The sequence below is a fragment of the Panthera leo genome, chromosome D3, assembly GCF_018350215.1.
Source record: "Panthera leo isolate Ple1 chromosome D3, P.leo_Ple1_pat1.1, whole genome shotgun sequence".
NCBI lineage: Eukaryota > Metazoa > Chordata > Mammalia > Carnivora > Felidae > Panthera > Panthera leo.
Genome location: NC_056690.1, coordinates 7290984 through 7310524, shown reverse-complemented (window position 1 = coordinate 7310524; position 19541 = coordinate 7290984). Strand labels below are relative to the sequence as shown.

Sequence of the window (19541 nt, the reverse complement as noted above, 5' to 3'; positions counted from 1 at the left end):
GGCTCCTGGCAGCCTGTGGAACCAGGCCCAGATCCTAGGAAAGCCAATAGAGACCGCTCTTTTGAAGAAAAAGAGTCAGAGTCCTGGAAGAGAGACCGGTCTGAGCATTGCGCATCTACTCACTCATTAAAGAAACCACTTAATGAGCATTATCCTCGTATTTGAGTCTAGTTCACAAAATTGACTTGCACCAAATCTTCTATCTGCTCATGTGATTAATTGCCTTCCCTGATTAACTAGAAACCCTATAAGTCTTTCACTGTACCTGGTCTCTTTGCCTTATTTTGAAAAAAAAAAAAAAAAGTAATAATAAATATATATATATATTCTTGTATTTAAGCAGTATAAACTAGTAAACAGTGAAAACGAGGTTGCCAACTGAACCCGTTAACTCTCCAGTTGAGCTGTCTAAAGGGAAATCACTGTTTCACTGTTACTTGTTTCTTGTGTGTCTTTCTGAGATTGACAGTCTGTCTCCTCTCCCCCCTCCCGCATCTCTCTGTTATAAACACACATGGTCGCCACGCTGTCCATCTTGCACCTTAGTTTTCTTCTCACTTAATACAGCTTGTAGACCTTGCCTGTCAATCAGCGCATAAAACGTGGGTTTGTGTTTTTGTTAAGTGCCCCATAGTGTCCCTCTGTGTGCATCCAGCAGTCGCTAAAGCAGGTCCCTTTGATGAATGTGTAGGTCGTTTCCAGCCTTTTTCTGCCACATCAGCACTGCTGTTTGATGTCTTTCCATGTGTGTCCTTGTACACGTGTGCACTTGAGTCTGCAGAATCCATTCCTGACGGTGGACTTGTGGGCCAAAGTAGTGTGCATTGGAAGTGTCAATGGACATTGTCCACTTGCCCCCCCAGCAAAGTTCACATTGTTTTTGCCCATCGTTGTGTCCGCAGCGCCAGCTGAACGATCGGACCCCTCTCCCCTGCCAGAGTGCTGAACTGTTTGGGAAGTAAAGCAGTTGGTCCACAGCAGCACTAGTCACGACAGCCGAAAGGTGAAACAGCAAACAAAGGGGGTCTGTCCATCCAGCAGAGTGCGATTCGGCCGTGGAAAAGAATGAAACACTAGCACGTGGTACAACGCGGATGACCCTTGAAACCGGGGTGCTTAGGGAAGGAAGCCACACACAAATGGCCTCAGAAAGTAGATGAGTGGTGGCCAGGGCAAGGGGAGGAGGACATGGGGAGTGACTGCTCCACGGGTACAGGGTTTCCTTTTGGGGCGGTGAAAACCGTTCCGAAACTAGGTGGCAGTAATGGGTGCACAGCATTGTGGATGTGCTTAATGCTACTGAATTGTACGCTGTAAGCAAATGGTTAAAATGGTCAATTTTATGCTAGATGTGCTTTACCGCAATAAAAAAGTCAATAGCTAGCAGCCAGAATATTACTTTTATTGTTGATCAAGCTGAGCGTATGGCTTACAAGCGAGCCCCAGACTGCCTTTCCAGGTGGGGCTCTGGAGGAGCAGAGCAGGACGAATGGCAGCTTTTGCTCCCAAGAGGAGAGGAGGGGAGGGGCCTGGACCACCCACTCCAGTTCCTCGTTCTCCGCTCACTGCGCTCACTGCGCTCACTGCCGACACACACACACGTCACATAGCCGGGTGGGAGTGAGGGGGAGGCAGGCCTAGCGCCGTTTTGCTAGTGAGCATCCAAGAAGCATTTCTAGGAATGGCAAAGAAGTGTTGGCCCCACGACAGGCAAGTATGGTTCAGTGAACAAACGCATGGGCCCCACTCCTCTTCTGGGGCCTGTAGTGACAGGCCCTGGAGCCCTCTGCCTGCTTTCTTTTGGAGAGAATGGGCCAACCGGGCGTTAGAAGTTAATCCTACCTGGGATGGACAGAATCCAAAAATCCCCTCCTGGTCCCGTCCACCCCTGTTCTTTATTTCAGCTCCTGTTTGTGCAAAGCTTCCGTTCCCAAGCGGTCTCTTGCCAGACCGCTGAAGAATTCAGAGTTTGCTAGTCTATCCAACAGCAGTTTTGAGGGAGACCTTTGTCGTACTCTGAATTTCCTGGTCCGGGTCGTGAACCTGTCTTCTAGGAGAGTGGCCCGCGGCAGGGCCATGTGAAGATTTTTCATTATGGAAAGAAAGGGTTCGGCTCCATGTTTACAAGCGCCTCCCATGTACCAGGCACCGTGCTGGAATGAGTCAGCCGTAGACCTTGGCCTTCTCATAGTTTGGGGAGAATCTGGGGTCACTGTTCCAACAGGGAGGCCCATGGGGCACGTAGGAGGGCAGTTTGGGGAGGTTAGGCCAGAAGAGGGCTTTGGCAAACATAGAAGCTGTAGTCTCAGAAATCTTTGTAATGTGTTTCTGGTTACACTTTAAAAGGAGGAATGTGGCATAATCCTGAGTTAGACCAAGAAGTACCCCCGTCAGCCATGTCTGGAAGAGGAGTTCAGCTGGGGCAGGGTTGGGGGGACCAGAAGCCCTACTACAGATGCTTTGGGGGCTACCGTCGTAGGGAGCTCTCCAGGGAGCTGCAAGTTCCCGTTTACAAGTGTTTAGAGCAGCCTTTCCTTGTATGTCCCCCAGGAAATGAGACTTTGGGTACCCCCCACGGAAAGAGCCCCAGGTTTGGTCTGTGGACGTCTACATAAGGAATGTCTCCTCTTCTCCCCTTGAAGATTGACAGGGACCTCAGAGCACCAAAGGCAGTGAGGAGATTTACAGAAATTATGCCCATATTTTCCTAAAAACGTGTCTATGGAATCCTTTTTTCTCTGTAGTACCTTGATGCATAGAGCCGTGCATGTTCCTTCTTAAGATCTTGTCTTGCAATTTGTGTGGGCAAGGAGTGGTCAGTCACCGTGAAAACCATCCTTGCAGCTCTTTCACTGTCTCTACGTCTGGCGGTGGTTTAAGTTTTGGTTTTGGACTCACTTCTTTGTGTTGGTTGAGCACCACCTGTTGACTGTTGAGCTATTGCAGAAATCTGGGATGCTGTGATACCAGTTGTATATTCTGACCTCCTGTATATTTGTGCTGAAGTTTGGCCAAATTTGACATAAACGTCAAGGAAAAGTGAACCATTTTAGCAAGCGAGGAGGAAGAAGAAGAGAACCCCAGACTGCCCCCGTCGGATTTGGTTTCTAGCCTGTAGGGTTTGAGCTCCCTCTGTATCATCATACCTCTTCATCTTAAGTGATTGAAGCTGTCAGCATGATCTGGCCTCTTTGAGAAGGTGGTCTTATGCACATGTCAGTCATTTTCTGTTTTCTTCTTTTTTTTAATGTTTATTTATTTTTGAGAGAGTGCGCACGCATGCGTGTGCAGTGGGGGAGGGGCAGAGAGAGAGGGAGACACTCTCATGGGCTCAAACTCATGAACCGCGAGATCGGATGCTCAACCGACTGAGAGACCCAGGCACCTGTGAGTCATGGGTATTTTCTCTAATTTTTTAAAAAAATTTTTAATGCTTATTTGTTTTTGAGAGGGAGCGTGCATGCGCAGTGGGGAGGGGCAGAGAGAGAGGGAGACACAGAATCCGAAGCAGGCTCCGGGCCCTGAGCTGTCAGCACAGAGCCCCACGCATAGAGCCTGACGTGGGGCTCGAGCTCACAAGCTGTGAGATCATGACCTGAGCCAAAGTCGGACGCTCGACCGACTGAGCCATCCAGGCGCCCCTCAGTCACTTTTTCTTCACAAAGCAGGGGTAAGGGTCTGTTTGTATTTAAGCCAATGGTTTTGCGGGGTTTTTTTAAGTTTATTTATTTCTGAGAGAGAGAGAGAGCAAGAGCGAGCAGGGGAAGGGCAGAGAGAGGGAGAGAGAGAATCCCAAGCAGGCTCAGCTCTGTCAGCACAGAGCCTGTCGGGGGGCTGGAACTCACTAACCGTGAGATCAGGACGTGAGGCGAGATCAGAATTGAGTCGGATGCTTAAGCATGGATGCAGCCACCCAGGCGCCCCACCCAGTGGTTAGTTCTTAACAGACACTGCAGGACACCAGAGGTTGTTCTCTTCTCTGGGGTCCTTCCTCGTTTGCATTGTAACCCTTCTGGGCTTCTGTCCTCAGCAGCCCTCTGTGCAGGTGGCCTTTGAATCCTGGGCTTCGGTAAGAGGAAGCTGTCAGTTATAGAAAAAGTAGGGTTTTTTTTCCCCTTAAGGAAATAAAAAAAAAAAGAGGGAGTTTTCTAATTGTTTTTTTCCCCCTGGAACCACCTGCCTGGCTAGATACTAAGTTGCTGAAAGATCTTGCAGAGGAGGGGAGGGAGGGTTGGTTTGCCAAACGGAGGGACCTAATCTACTCTGCTCCCCGGCCCGGTTTAAAGCACCCTGCACGCCTCCCCCGGCGCTCCGCCTCGTCCCGGAGCTCCCCACCAGGCGTGTTCTGGCTCACGTCAAGGCTGTCACAGGCAGGGGCCACTCGCCACCTTGTGGTTTAGCCCAAGTTTTCTGAGCCTCCAGGCCTTGGCTGAGATGTCACCGCCTTCAGAAAGCCTCTTCTGACTGCTCTGACCGGGTTGGTTATAAGGCTGTGTGCTACCCCAGCCCTCTGTCCTTCTTTGTGACCCTCAGCACTTTGTATGCTCCCCAGGGGCGGGGCCTCATTTCCCCATCTGCCCCTTTCCTCCGCTCGTTGCGCTCGCCCTTCTCGAATGAGGGAATGAGACCCAGTTCCTGCCTTCAAAGCGCTTGGACAGGGCTGACCTCTGCCCAGGTCTTTGTTCACTGGTATTGAGGGTGGGCCCATGGGTGTCACTTTTTTCCTCCTGTGGGGAAGGAAGAGCCACGTGACAGTGGTGGCAAACACGAAAGAAAGAACGTTTCAAGTCAGGGGGTGTTAAGACTCGGGCTTTTCAGAAGTAACTTGGAGATGGCTATTAATAACATATTTTGCTTTAGGCTTACCAGTTATATGTGTCTAAGTGTATATGTGTACATACATACGCACCGTCACTTAGTCCTTATGCACATACTCTGGAGGAGATGGTGTCATCCTGAGTTATGATTATCCAGCCGTCAGACAGGTTACCCAACTGCAAAAGCTGCCCGGGGCACGTGTGATGCAGCCGAGCCTCCAGCCCTGGCCACTGGCCCTGAGTGCAAGTGGACCACTCGGAGCTGGGTTAGGGGGCCTTCGGACTGGGGACAGGCAGCAAGGAGGGTGTGTGACAGGTTTGAAACCTCTAACCCTTTGAGCTGAGGCTGCTGCTGTCCGTCCCTCCGATTCTTACGAGGGCGTCCTGTGATGTTTTCTCTCTGCGGATCGTACGTAGCCTTCTGGCCTGTGTGATCTGAAGCCTGGCTCCCTGGGGTGAGTGGGGGAGGCTTGAGGTCTTTGCCAGGCGCACAGCCAGGGGCTTTGCTTTATAAGCCGGGTTCTCGGGTTCCGGTGAGTCTTACTGTTTGGGTGCCGTCTCTGGAGATACCTGTTGTTCTTCCTCACGAGGTCTTTCTGAGTTGGCTCAGCAGAAGAGGCAGGGCTGTGGCTCACAGGTAGAACCACCTGATCCCCCTTGGATGTGGACCGAACGGCGCCTTGCACGCCTCATGCCTTCTGAAAAAGGGAAACCCTGTGTCAGCCACCCAGAGGTGGCTTCTATCTTAGCACTTGGGAAACTCAACTCTCCGAGAAGGCTGTGCCAGGTGGCGCGCCTCGCCTGCTGTTAGCTTGGTGTGTGGGGCTCTTTAACTCATGCGGCGGACAGTTATTACCTGAGCCCCTGCTGTATGCCAGGTTCTCCGCTGGGTGCTCAGGGTGATGACGTCTCACGGGCTGCGTGGAGGTGTGGGTGTAGACATTGCTTTGTGGAGGGTAGCTCAGTGCTGCCTTTGAGTCTGAATGGTGCTCAGGGAGCCCTGAAGGGGTCAGCAGCAGCCCGGGGGAGGCCAGATGGTATTGCGGCAGCGTGTTAAAGGACGAGCAGGTGGCAGAAGGAGCTCCATGAAGAGTGAAGACCGTGTGTGCACAGGCCTGGAGGCAGGAGAGGGCCCCACAGGCTCTAAGGCCAGTGGGACACTTGTGTGTGCCTGTATTGTCAGTGCCTCCTGGGGACTGGTGGCAAAGGAGACGGACCAGGTTAAAGGAGCTCGGCTTTCATTCAGTCGCCAGCAGATTTCCTTCTTTCTTTTTTCGCCCCAGCCTTATTGGGTTGTAATCGACATACAACATTGCACAAGTTTCAGAAGATGCACAACGTGATGGTTTGCTATATTGAAAAATCAAAAGATTCTTAATTTTTAATTATGAAAAATTTAAAAGACCTGTGAAAGCCAGCAGCCTAGGGCAGTGACCACATACCCATCCTCCCACTGCAAACCTCGCAGCCGCAGCCAGCCCTGCCTCCCCTGCGAGCCGCGGACACCATTGCCGCCACGCACACCTCCCCCTTCCCTGCTGCTGATCCCTTTGAAGAAATCCCGGAGTGACGTGTGTATTCTCTCCAGCCTAGCCTGTGGCTTGTGATAGATTACTCTAGGTCTGGAGTGATGGGGTGGCCCTTTGTGATTTTGTTTCATTTTCAGAGGAACCACTAAGTTTCCCTTCTTGGTCTTGCCTTTCAGTGGGAAGTTGGTGTCTCCAAAGTGGAAGAATTTCAAGGGCCTGAAGCTGCAGTGGAGAGACAAGATACGGCTCAATAATGCCATCTGGCGGGCGTGGTACATGCAGTGTGAGTGCTACTTGGCCTTCCGGCAGGAGGGGACCGCGGGGGCCCCAAGGTTCTAGCACCTGGAAGCCTGTGCACCTCGGGTCCCCAGAGCCCACTTTCCAGACGTTGTGCCTCAAAAGGAAGCCTCTCTTGGGCAGTCTGCAGCAATAGGAAAACCAAGCCGGATCCTCGTGAACTGGATACTTCTCGGCCATCAGGCACGGGGAGCCAGTCATGGGGTCACGTAGTTGCCTATAATCTGCAGGAGACAGACGTGTTAGCCAGTTGCTCACAGCATCGCGTGCCCACTGTTAGGTTAGGCGCTTGGGCCCAGTGTTGTAAAGGCAGAGGAGGAAGGAGGGGTTTGTTCTTTTCAGGGGAGTCAAGGAGGGCATAGCAGAGAGTGACATTCAAAGAGTCAGGGAACAGTTCCTATTTTCAAAGAAGATGCAGACCCAGGCCTCGTTCTGTTTCTAGCTGGCTTTCGTGCAGGTAGATCCTTTGGCCTCTGTAGGAGATCCGCGTGCTGGGGGCATGCTTGGGTTAGGCTGGCATTTCTCTTGATAAGCCAGACTGCCTACCTTACCTGTGAGTTACAGATTCTTTTCCTTTATTCTCTGAAATCTCATTTTCGAGGGAAGGAGGGCCGCACCTTGAGGGGCATGTGGACAGAGCGGGCAGGGGTTCCTTCAGGGGTCTTGGTCATAGCAATGACGTCTCCTCGTTTCTCTGCCCAGATTTGGAGAAGCGCAAGAATCCCGTGTGCCACTTCGTCACTCCACTAGATGGCTCTGTTGAAGTGGATGAGCATCGCAGGCCAGAGGTACTTGGCCCTGGACCATTAGTAGCTGGAAAGGATCCTCCCTCATCAGGAGGAAGCAGCTCTCCCAGGGCTGGGAATAGGGGGTGGATTCCGCAGCGGGGGTTCAGGGAAAAGGTCTAGCCTTGCTGCCCTGGCCGCCATGGTGTCCTCGCAAGGACGAGGATGTGACAGCCCACGGGACTCCCCTCTTCTCTGGCTGGGCTGACCTGAGGACTAAGGGGTTCTCTCCCTGGGACTTACCCTCAATGTTGGCATTTCTCTGGACGTCAGCAGGGAGGGATTTGATCTCCTTACAAGACAGATTATCTTCAACAAAGAATGATCTCAAGGGGCGCCTGGGTGGCTCAGTCGGTCGAGCATCTCTTCTTTTTTTATAAAAAAAAAAAAAATTAATGTTTATTTTTGAGAGAGAGAGAGTCAAGCGGGAAAGGGTCAGAGAGAGGGAGACACAGAATCTGAAGCAGGCTCCAGGCTCCGAGCTGTCAGCACAGAGCCCAGCGCGGGGCTTGAATCCACAAACTGTGAGATCATGACCTGAGCCAAAGTCGGACATTAACCCACTGAGCCACCCAGGCACCCCAAGTGTCTGAGTCTTGATTTCAGTTCAGGTCGTGATCTCAGGGTCATGGGATCGAGCCCCATATCAGGCTCCACACTGAGTGTAGAGCCTGCTTGAGATTTGTCTCTCTCCCTCTCTCTCTCTCTCTCTCTCTCTCTCTCTCTCCCTCTCTCTCTCTCCCTCTCTCTCCCTCTCTCTCTCTCTCCCCCCCCTCTCTCCCTCTCTCTCCCTCTCTCTCCCTCCCTTCCCCCCTTCCCCCCTCTACCCCTCTCCCTAGCTTTTATGTGTGCATGCGTGCTTTCTCTCTCAAAAAATAAAATCCTTAAAAAAAATGACTTCAAGATCTTTATATGCTGAGATAGGAAGATGCTGAAGAAATAGTAAATGAAAAAAAAAAGTTGCACAACTGTATTTTAGTAACTTTATGTTAATTTTTTAAAGTGTGTATCTAGAGGTGCCTGGGTGACTCAATTAAGTGTCTGACTTCGGCTCAGGTCATGATCTCACACTTTATGGGTTTGAGCCCGCGTTGGGCTCTGTGCTGACAGCTCAGAGCCTGGAGCCTGCTTCGGATTCTATGCCTCCCTCACTCTCTCTGCCCCACCCATGCTCGTGGGCATGCACGTGCACTCTCTCAAAAATAAACTTTAAATTTTTTTTTAACAGGAATTTTTTTTTTCAACTTTTTTTTTTTTTTTTTTTTTTTTTTTATTTTTGGGACAGAGAGAGACAGAGTATGAACGGGGGAGGGGCAGAGAGAGGGAGACACAGAATCGGAAACAGGCTCCAGGCTCCGAGCCATCAGCCCAGAGCCTGACGCGGGGCTCGAACTCACGGACCGCGAGATCGTGACCTGGCTGAAGTCGGACGCTTAACCGACTGCGCCACCCAGGCGCCCCTAAATTTTTTTAATAAAAAAGAATAAAGTGTATGTGATTGCGGGTGTGTAGGAAAAGTCTAGAAGGATATACAGAAATCCTTTATTGGTGGGTACTTCTGGGAAGGAGGATTACAGTGAGGCAGGTACCCTTTACACGCTTCTGCATTGTTTCAATGCTATCCAAGCACGTCTCACTGTTTGGATGGAATGGGAAAAATTAGAAAGTAACCCAATGAAAGACCCTTTTGAGCTGTGGGGTGTGTCTGATATTAGACAATATTAAGGAATATCATTTTGTTGGGTTTGGTGATAATACTGTATTATCCACTGTGAACATTCTTCACTGTCAGAGAGACCCACGGTGAAGTATTTTTGGGTGAAATTAAATGGGTCTTACGATACCTGGGATTCGCTTTAATATACTCCAGCCGTAAACAAAAAGCAATCTGAAAGCGAGGCCGGCTCTCTGAGGCAGTCGTGGTTTCTTTGTTGCCAGAGCGCTTCAGGGATATCTTGGAAGGGGCTCACGTGCATGATGGGAAGGTTGAAGTAGCTACTCTTGGAGTCACTTTCCACCTAAAACTTCTGTGATTGGCCGTTTGTTTTCACCCTTCGAAAATGTGGCAGGGTCTCCTGGATCAGGCATTCACTGCTACCCCTGGCTCTCTCTAGGGCTCTTCCGGCACCAGGACGGAGGGCCCTCTCCCTCTCCCTCTCCCTCTCCCTCTCCCTCTCCCTCTCCCTCTCCCTCTCCCTCTCCCTCTCCCTCTCCCTCTCCCTCTCTCCCTCTCCCTCTCTCCCTCTCCCTCTCTCCCTCTCTCCCTCTCTCTGTCTCCCCCCTCCCCCCATCTCTCTCCCTCTCCCCCGCCCAAGCACTCTCTCTGACCCACGCTCCAATCCGGACCCTTAGGAACCATGCTGCCGAAGCTGCCCTTGGTCATCTGAGGTCGTGAAATAAAAACACGTCCTTAGGTAGAGGCTGGCCGTAGCACCGGAGAGGTGGGACACGTCGGCGAATGAGGTTGTAGGCGCGCGGCAGGGCCCTCTGAGCCGCGCTGCCCGGGGCTGACTTCCGGTGTCAGACACATCTCTGTCTTCAGGTCGAGTTCTGCCGGTCAGCCTGGATGCCCCTCTTTTGACGGTGACCTGCCTCTCTTCACAGGCCATCACCACAGAAGGAAAGTACTGGAAGAGCCGCATTGAGATCGTGATCCGGGAATATCACAAGTGGAGAACCTACTTCAAGAAAAGGGTACCCGGCTTGGGCTCCGAGAAGAGCGTGTGCGGGAAGCCCCCGTAGAGGAGGGAAGGACCGAAGGCCTGTATCCGGACGCTGGCCCCCGAGGTCGTGGCTCCATTGCTGCTCCCGCGGCAGCCGGTGTTCTAGCCCAGCCCGAGCGGTGGACCTGCTTCGGTCGTGTTACCTGTGCTCTCAGTTTCTCCCGCTGTGAACCGGGGCTGTTTATTCCACAGACGCTGGTTGGGAATCTCGTCTCTGCCCGGCGTGGGCCTGGCGATGGCAGAGGGCAAGACCCCTCACAGGCCTCCCAGGGAGAGGAGGCCCGGATGGTTCTGGGAGGAGAGGCCGAGGGCCTCGTCCCCTCCCCGGCCCCCGAGTGAAGCTCTTTTCTCCCCTTTTCTCCGCAGCTGCAGCAGCACAAGGATGAGGACCTGTCCAGCCTGGCCCGGGTGAGTGCGCGGCGGGGCCGGGAGGACCCGCAGAGGAACCCTCCTCTGACGGGAAGCGGCGATGATGTGGGCGGCCCCACGGTGAAGCCCGCAGCCGAAGGCGCTAGGGACACAGGCTGTCCCTGCGGCTCCAGGGGGGCCACGCCCCTTCTCACACAGAGGACATGCAGGCTAAGGGAACAGGCCAGTTCTCCCTGCTCACCCACCGCCTCATCTCTCAGAGCAGCCCTTGCCGCTGCGTAAACTAGGGTAGCGCCCCTCTGCGCGATGGGATTGGGAGTTCTGAGTTCACCGGTCCCCTGGGACTTGTCCTTCCCCTTCTGTTGGCGGTAGGATGATGACATGCTTTATTGGCACAAACGTGGGGACGGATGGAAGACCCCGGTGCCCATGGAGGAGGACCCGCTGCTGGACACAGACATGCTCATGTCAGAATTCAGCGACACCCTCTTCTCCACACTTTCCTCTCACCAGCCGGTGGCCTGGCCCAACCCCCGGGAAATAGGTAACCCACCTCCGGATCCTTGGCTTCCAACACGCAGCTGGTGTCCTTCTCTGCCAGCCCCGCCCCCCCCCCCCCGGGGCCCCCAGGGCAGGATTTGCCTCAAGGCCATCTCTTAGCTGCTGGGCACCACTTATTTAGGGCAGGCTGCCAGAAAGATTGGCCGGTGTCACTGGCATCTGAGGGTCACATGCACTGAGAGCGTGGGGACTGCAAATGGGCCTTCCTGGGCAGCTGTCATGCCTGTGGTGCCACTGTGAGAAGACGGTGGGGATTTGGTCTGAATCAGTTTGCCGTTTCCGATACTGTCCCCTGAGCGGAGGACCTGTGCCTAGGCCGAGTGACAGGGCCTCTGACTCACTGTGAAGAAAATCAGGTATTCCTGGGCATGACCTTTTACCTGGCAGCATTCGGGCATCCAGTTAGCCTTCAGGGAAGAGCCCACAGACCAGCAGTTAGAACCAGGGATCTCTGCATAGCTGTTCTTGCGCTTGTTGGGATTCTCACTTCACTTTTCTTACAAAAACTCACTTTCTTTCCTGCCTTCTGAAGGGGGAGAATAGCCATGAACTCACAAGAAGGTAGAAATTCCAGCCATCTCCCTGCACTTCTCCTTGGAAGAATCTGGAGTGTGAACAGGGCCAGGAGGACCCGTTCCAGGCCCGTTACGTGTTCTTGCAACATTGCCTGAGAAGGCAGAATGATGCCTCTGTCTCCTTTCTGATTCTTGCAGCACATCTGGGGAATGCCGACATGATCCAGCCGGGGCTCATCCCCCTGCAGCCCAACCTGGACTTCATGGACACATTTGAACCTTTCCAGGGTGAGGACCCGGGGCAGGCAGAGAGCATGGCTGCCGGGATCTCCTTTTGCCCAGGACAGAGCACACTGGTGCTTCCCCTTCGTGGAGGGGACTGTTAGAATGGGCAGAGGGGAAGACTTGGAATTTTTCCAGAACTACCTTTTTTTTGGTAGTAGTTGCAAGGTCTGGGAAGCTTTTCTGCCACACGGTTCTCTCTCAAGGGAAACGCCGTTCTCATTCCTGCGGTCTCAGATCCTCAGGTTTGCCCAGAACCGTAAGCAGTTCTCCCTCTAGGCAGCAGAGGGCGCTGGCAACACAGCCGCCTCCCAGCAGTGTCCTGCAGTTAGAGCTGGGCTCGTGAGAGCCCACGAAACACCAGGCCTGGGAGTATTTAAGAGCCCACACTAGTTGCCAGCATGAGCGGTTCCCATCAGAGGGCCTCTTTCTGCAGAGTTACCTCAGGGGGGAACACCCTCAGGGGGGAATGCCATGGCATTCCTCTGGGTAAGATGGGGCTCAGTGCCCTGTTCGCTTGGATCTTAATTCAAGGATGTGATGGGCACACGGAGCTCAAAGGCCCCCGCTGTTGTCTTTCAGACCTCTTCTCTTCCAGCCGCTCCATTTTTGGTTCCGTGCTGCCTGCTCCTGTCTCAGCACCTGCACCAGATCCCAACAGCCCACCTGCTCAGGTAGAGGGAGGGGGGCAGGGGGGGCGAGGGCCAGGCTAATAAGTAACCACACGGTCATAAGCAACACACTAGAGCTTGCCAGATCTAGGGCTGAACACACAACTAACGCATAAAGAAGCTATTCTGGCCCTCCTCGGAAGCACGCAGAGATATCCAAGAGGGGAGAGAGACTGTCAGCAAGCAGGCGCCCCTGCCTAAGGCTGCACATAACCTGAGCTCTGTTCTGACCAGTTTAGAGAGGATTAGCAAAGAAAAACATGGATCGCTAATAAAAACAAGTTCTGTGTATTTCTCTTACTTTTTACTCAACAATTAACAGTAGTTGGTTATCGGGTGCTGGGGCTGCAGAGCTGAATGAGGCATGGCTCTTTGCCCTCAGGGGCTCTCAGGCTGGTACCCGCATCCAGTTAGACACCAGAAACCTGGCCCCATCTTCTTCCATCTGGCTCTGGGAAGAAGTTCTTCTGTAGAGACTGAGATCCTGACAATTGATTCCTTATAGCGTTTCTCTTTTAGGAAGAGGTGACCTCTAGAAGTTGATACGTGAAACTGCCCTGGGGGAACCCCATGAGCAGCTGTGATCCAGGCTGCCTCTGCTCTGTAACAGAAGATGGCAGGGACTTTGGGGGGACCCCTGCTGGACTTCAGAAACAAGATACTCCCAGGCCTAGAGCCAACTGTGTGCAGACAGTCGCTTTGTCTGAGCTCTGTGTTATCGTTTAGTCCCTAATGGAAACAAGACCCCTGCGGATGCCTGGGGAGACACAGCTCCGTTCCCCCCAGTTAGCAGCCGTGGGGACGGGAACCATCGCCTTGTCCCTCCGTCCGGAGGTTCTGCTCAGGCGCCCACCACACGTTGTTGGACTTTGTGGTGTGTTGTACCGGGAAGTGATGGCAAGTTGTGTGATCCAGCACTTGTCCTTCCTTTCTCAGGAGAGCATCCTGCCAGCCCCTGCTCTCCCCGCCGTGAACCTCCCTGATGGCCTCATTTCGCCTCCTGCGGCCACCACCCTAGACCCTACGGATAGGCCGGGATGCGATCGAGCTCCCCGACCTGGAGACCCCTTTATCCAGCCTACAGACTTCGGTCCCTCTGCACAGCCTCTGAGTGTCCCCCAGCCTTTCCTCCCTGTGTTCACCATGCCCTTGCTGTCTCCCAGCCCTGCCCCGGCGCCTGCTTCCCCTGCTCTGCCGTTAGCCCCACCCCCGGCCACTGCCTTGAGCCCCCTGGCTCCACCCGCCTTCCTACAGCCGAAGTTTGCTGGAGCCAGCAAGTCGCCCTCCGTCATCACGCACACGGCCTCCGCCACCCTCACCCACGATGCATCTGCCACCACCTTCAGCCAGAGCCAGGGCCTTGTCATCACAACCCACCATCCCACCCCCTCGGTGTCACCCTGTGGCCTGGCACTGCCTCCAGTCACCCGGCCTCCAACCGCTGGGCCGTCTCAACCGTGTTTAACTTTTGTGCAACCCAAACCGGTCTCCTTGACTGGGGGGAGGCCCAAGCAGCCCCCCAAAATAGTGCCTGCTCCCAAACCTGAGCCCGTGTCCTTGGTATTGAAGAATGCTTGCATCGCCTCAGGTAAGTCAGTGGAGGGAAGCCAGAGTCTGGTCTCCCCTTCCTGAGGAATATTTCCCTGTCCCCGAGGCTTGCAAACTTGTCACACACACACACACACACACACACACACACAGAGTGATGTGAAAGGAGTGTTCTGATCTGCATGTGTGTGATCTAGTCTCTTATGTATACCCTCTGTTGTTCTTTTAAAGTTAGTCTCAACCCAGTTTGAAAAAGCATGGTCCGGGTGGTCTATAATCCATCCTAGGTCTATAGGTCTATAATCTGTCCCCTTCAAGGAGAAGTTACAAAACCAAGGTCAGGTACCCTTGTGGTCTTGTCTTTCCTGTGGTGAGGAGAGCAATGTCTAAGCAGCAACAGAGGCTATGCTTCTCCTGGGGAGCACTGTGCAGTGGGCCTGGGCCTGGGCCCAGCAGGCCGCCCGTGGCTCGGGGACACCACCCTCACCTTCTTGTTCTGGCAGCTGCCTTTTCAGGACAACCTCAAGCAGTGATTATGACATCAGGCCCTCTGAAGAGAGAAGGGATGTTGGCTTCTACTGTGTCCCAGTCCAATGTGGTCCTCACGCCTGCCTCCATCGCCCGGGTGAGAGGGCTCTGGACAGACCCTCAGCATCCTTATAACCGCAGTGTGGCCCTGTTCTTGGGTGATCCTCACCCAGCATGACTATAGTTGGGGGTGACCTCTCTCTCCTGTGTCACTCAGGCTCCTGGAGTCACGGAGTTCCACAGTGGCATCCTGGTGACAGACCTCGGCCATCCCACGAGCAGCCAGCCAGCCCCTGTCTCTCGGCTCTTCTCTCCAGGCACAGTGCAAGAGTCCCTGGTGAAGGGCGAGCAGGCCTCTGCCACGGGTCCCAGTGAGTGTGTGCTCCAGCCGGAGCAGTTGGGACTTCGTGGGCCAACTGAGAGCTCCCACTCCTGGGTCAGGGAGACCGCCTGTGGGCTTCCCTAGGTTTGGGGCTGGACTCACAGGATGTGCAGTGACATTTTACAAGCCCGATAGCGGCCCAGGCTAGGAAGTGCCCGGCGTTGTGCCAGATCATCCACAGCAGCAGAAAGGCGGCAAGCGTGTGCAGTGTTGGCAACTGGTGCACTCGGGGGACCACCGTCCCTGACCTCCTTTAGAAAGGCCTGGCTCTGAGCTGCCTGTTCTGATCCAGAAAGGGGACCGAAGAGTCCTTGTCCGCAGTTTCCAGAAAACAGAAACCACCCAGCCTTGTCTACACATCAACGTAGTCATCCCTTAGTTTTCAAGAGCCTCCCATCTGCTGAACCCATTTCCACAGCGTGGGCCTTCCATTGGCCAGATGGTCGGGGTAGAACTGATTTTGCCCAGCGAAGAGCTGAGAAGCCAGGGATAAACGATTTGCCCGAGGCTCTGCCCCTCATGGTGGGGGTAGAACCAGAACCCAGGCTCCTTCCTTTCAGATGCCACATCAGAGAGGGAGACCAAAGGTGCCTTCTTGTCTTAAGTAAAAGCAGGGCGTGGCTGCTCCTGGAGCTCTGTGTAAACAGTTGTCTTTTCTGAACAGGAAGACATGAGGAGGAGAGATCTTTGCTCACAGAGATCAGACAGTACAGGGACTTGTCCAAGGAGGATTGGAGGAACAAGGGCCTCCAGTCCGGAAAGATAAAGACAAAGACAAAGACTATGAGTCAGGCCCCTACAGTGATGTAAGTTAGGGCTCAGGTAGTGGCCTCTTGTCCTCTGAGGCACAGAACCCTGGGCGCCAGAGCCGCGGGGGGAGTTCTGCCTGAGAGAGCACCACAGGGAGATCGGTGCCACGGAAAAGAGTGCGCTGAGTGGGGCAGCCCCAGGGGCTCAGAGGGACTCCTGAGAGATGCCAGTGACCAGGACATGGCTTGCGCGGGAGTAGGCAGGATTGAAGAAAGTATAAGAGAACGTATGTGTAGTGTTGAGAGAACAAAAATAAACAGGTACCTGGGCACTTGACACACAGGGTAAGAACCAGAGCCTTACAGATGCTGCGGAAACCGCAGGTTGCCTCCACGTGGCTTTTTAGGAAATTGGGTTAGCAGTCACACCTCCCCTCAAAACTCTCCGTGTCCCCCAAAACGTGTGGCTGGTCAAGCTCAGACCGTGTTCCCACTCCATGTCCAGCCAGCCTTCTTCAGGCCTTGTCCACACCTAACAGAACCCTCCTTGAGGTGTTGGCAAGCATTTCTCCCGTTTTTGCTCTGTGGTCGCCGTGGGAGGTTCCGGATGGGTTTCCAGGGTTTGGGATTTGCAGGGGTTCCTTTCATGGGTGAGGACCGTTCCAGCTGCTGTAGCCGGCCATGTTCTAAGAGGAGTCTCTGTTCTTCTCAGGTCGAGATTGCCCAAACTCAGGGCAGGCCTCTCCATGTGCTTCAGAGCAGAGCCCCAGTCCCCAGTCTCCCCAGAACAACTGCTCAGGGAAATCTACAGACCCCAAAAATGTGGCTGCTTTAAAGGTATCACAGGTCTCTCTCGGGTCTTGATTTCCTTGGAGGGTTGGGGAGGAAAGGAGAATATCAAGGGGCCACTGGGGCAGCTGCGTCCCTTACTAGGGACACAGAGGAAAGGAGGACCACACACTTGGCTGGTGCTCACCAGGCTGGGGTGTAGCATCAGGAGCCTGGACGTTTGCTACTTTAACCTCGAGATCGGGTCCCCTCTTCCCATTCCCCCACCTACCAGTGAGGCCTGAGCCCCGGAATCAGCATCGAGCCCTGTAATATGCCGGGAGGCCGCAGCTGGGAACTGGGTCCGTGGAGGAGGGGTCTGAGGGTGACTGGGAGGTGCCGACCAGCAGCAGTCGTGGCCCCTGCCGAGGTGCTCCATTCTGCAGGGAGGGGAGGTGGCCTTACAGAGCACCGCATCACAGTGACCCTTTGATTCCCCAGCAGAACCGGCAGATGAAGCATATTTCAGCTGAGCAGAAAAGGCGCTTCAACATCAAGATGGGCTTTGACACCCTTAACAGTTTGATCTCTAATAATTCCAAGCTGGTGAGTGGCATTGGGTGGGTGGGGAGCCGCTTCATTGGCCTCGGTGCCGGGTGGACAGGCAGGGTCGCCGTGGCCGCTGCGGCTTTGACCCCGCCGCCCCTCCCACAGACCAGCCACGCCATCACTCTGCAAAAGACCGTGGAGTACATCACCAAGCTGCAGCAGGAGCGGAGCCAGATGCAGGAGGAAGCCCGGCGGCTGCGGGAGGAAATCGAGGAGCTCAACACCACCATCATGTGAGACCGGGAACGCGGGGCCCGGGGCTGGCGCCTTGCGCTCCTGTGTGCGTGTCACAGAGGCCCCGTCACCCGTAGCCGCCTCTCTGTTGCAGCATTCTGGGTTTTTGTCATCCTCCTCCTTCCGAGGCCCCCCCTCGGGCCTGCCGTGGCCGACAGCGGGCCGGCCCTGCCTGTTCGGTGCCCCGGGTCCAGCTTTACCGCCGGCCGCTCTGAGCTGCCTCTGATTCTGCCTGTTGCAGCTCCTGCCAGCAGCTGCTCCCCGCCACAGGAGTCCCTGTCACCCGGCGCCAGTTCGATCACATGAGAGACATGTTTGACGAGTATGTGAAAAGCCGGACCCTACAGAATTGGAAGTTCTGGATTGTATCTTTGGGTTTTCTTGCTTCTCCCACCCCCCAGCTGTGGGTAGGCTGAAACAACAGACACTGACAGCCCAGCGATTTTAGAAAAAACCCACATAAATGGTTGTCGTTGGGCTCATCCAACGGGCGGTGCCGGCTTCCGCCTCGGGAGAGGGGCCTGGCCAGGGCCGTGGCGTGAAGGGAGTCGGTCGTTGGTGACCGTCCCGGCTCACGGCTTCCTGGGGAGGCAGAACAGGCCCGGTTTGCTCTCTCGGTGCCTGGGAAGTAAAGACACTTGGTTGCAAGGAGCTAAAGCCGCTTGTAGAGGCAATCCTGTAGGAAGGAGCTAGGGTCTCATCTGACACCTCCTGGCAGCCGTCTCAGTCCTTGGGGTAACTTACTTAGGGAGGGTGAGTACTGCCCCTGTGATGGATGAGAAACCAGGGTTCACGAACGACCGAGTGGCACAGTCAGGATTTGAAACCAGCTCCCTCGAGGCTGTTGTCTGGGTTTGGGCCACGTGGCCTCTGACGCTGTCATGAGGCACATGCACCTGAGCGCTGGGGTCTGTCTCTGGGGCCAAGGCGCGCCCGCACTCAGCTTCCAGATGTCAGCAGGGCCCCTCTGGGGGACAGCTCCTGCCTTGTCCGTACCCTTCCAGCCACATCTCTGCCTCAGACGGTCTGCACACGTGGGAGGTTGGCCACGTGCCTCCACCTTGTTACTGACACACTGAGAAGACAGTTGTTTGGGAGCAGAGGATTTTATCTGCTTTATTTGCACTCTGACGGCTCGTTTTGAAGAGAGGAGGGATGACAGACACCGGCTCTGTTTCCTCTGCTTTGCCTGGCTGGCCCAGCCTCCCTCTGCCCTCATCACTGATGGAGCTGGGTGACAGCTGGGATGGGCCAGAACCTCTTTAGGAAAATGGCACGTTCCTCATTGGGCTGAGGCTTGGACCGCAGGCACTCATGGCTCAGGTCAAGGAGAAAATGGAGCTCATTGCCTCCACTAAGCTGATTGCCTAGGATGGTTTGGGAGACCTACGTGGAATGTGACTAAGAGCCAGCATGTGTGTTTATCACCAGACACAGGCCTCATCTATCTCTAGACAGACAGCTTCCACCATTTGGTCTGGGGCGTGCCTCTCCTATTCTTGCCGGTATACATAAAGACCGTTGGTTTTCACGTCGTTGCGCCAGGACCCCGTGCCACACCAAGCAAACCTCTCAGTCCCTGCCTCTGGCCTGCTCAGTGGTCATTAACCTGTTGCTCAGTTCCAGTTAGATGGGAGCATTTTAGGGGAATGTAAGGGTGCGTCTTAACCTAGATGTCTGCCTCTCATCCGCTGTCTGTACAGTCACTTGCCCGCCCCGGGGGAATTGATCATGGGCAAGCCTGTAGCTGGGCTTCATTCTCCCCACCCTTGGTTACATGTTTGCTGGTCCTCCTCCTCGCTTACGTTTTCTTTAACCCACGCGCAATGCAGTTCAGTATCATCATCAAGCCGCTGTTTGAGTCCTTCAAGGGGATGGTGTCCACCAGCAGCCTGGAAGAACTGCACCGGACGGCACTGTCCTGGCTGGACCAGCACTGCTCCCTGCCCGTCCTCAGGCCAAGTGAGTAGGGGCTGCATGGGGGCCGAGGCGCCACGGGGGCTTGCCAGCCCCTGCACGACAGTCTCGGAGAGAGGAGGGCCTTCGCTGCAGACAGCGCTGTAGCCAGGCCAGGCTCCACCGCGAGCAGCCGCTCCGGCAGGGCCGGGAGCGCGGGATGATGCTGTGTAGGAGGCCCCGAACCGGAATGTGCCAACCGCAGGGCGGGGGCAGAG

General features: G+C 54.6%; 1 protein-coding gene across 2 annotated transcripts in view; it reads left to right on the top strand.

The window, feature by feature from the left end:
• LOC122204200 (MLX interacting protein) overlaps positions 1-19541 on the top strand; it is a 58649-nt gene that overhangs the window by 35964 nt on the left and 3144 nt on the right. The window contains exons 2-16 of one of the 2 annotated variants that reach the window (XM_042911506.1): positions 6523-6629; positions 7346-7431; positions 10033-10122; positions 10518-10559; positions 10893-11064; positions 11795-11884; positions 12461-12552; positions 13486-14137; positions 14601-14722; positions 14843-14996; positions 16469-16593; positions 17029-17130; positions 17239-17366; positions 17609-17732; positions 19200-19329. In XM_042911506.1, coding sequence (XP_042767440.1) covers positions 6523-6629; positions 7346-7431; positions 10033-10122; positions 10518-10559; positions 10893-11064; positions 11795-11884; positions 12461-12552; positions 13486-14137; positions 14601-14722; positions 14843-14996; positions 16469-16593; positions 17029-17130; positions 17239-17366; positions 17609-17732; positions 19200-19329 — 2216 coding nt within the window. Of the gene's footprint in view, positions 1-6522; positions 6630-7345; positions 7432-10032; positions 10123-10517; positions 10560-10892; positions 11065-11794; positions 11885-12460; positions 12553-13485; positions 14138-14600; positions 14723-14842; positions 14997-16468; positions 16594-17025; positions 17131-17238; positions 17367-17608; positions 17733-19199; positions 19330-19541 lie in introns of both variants that reach the window. The other variant, XM_042911505.1, reaches the window with a different exon arrangement.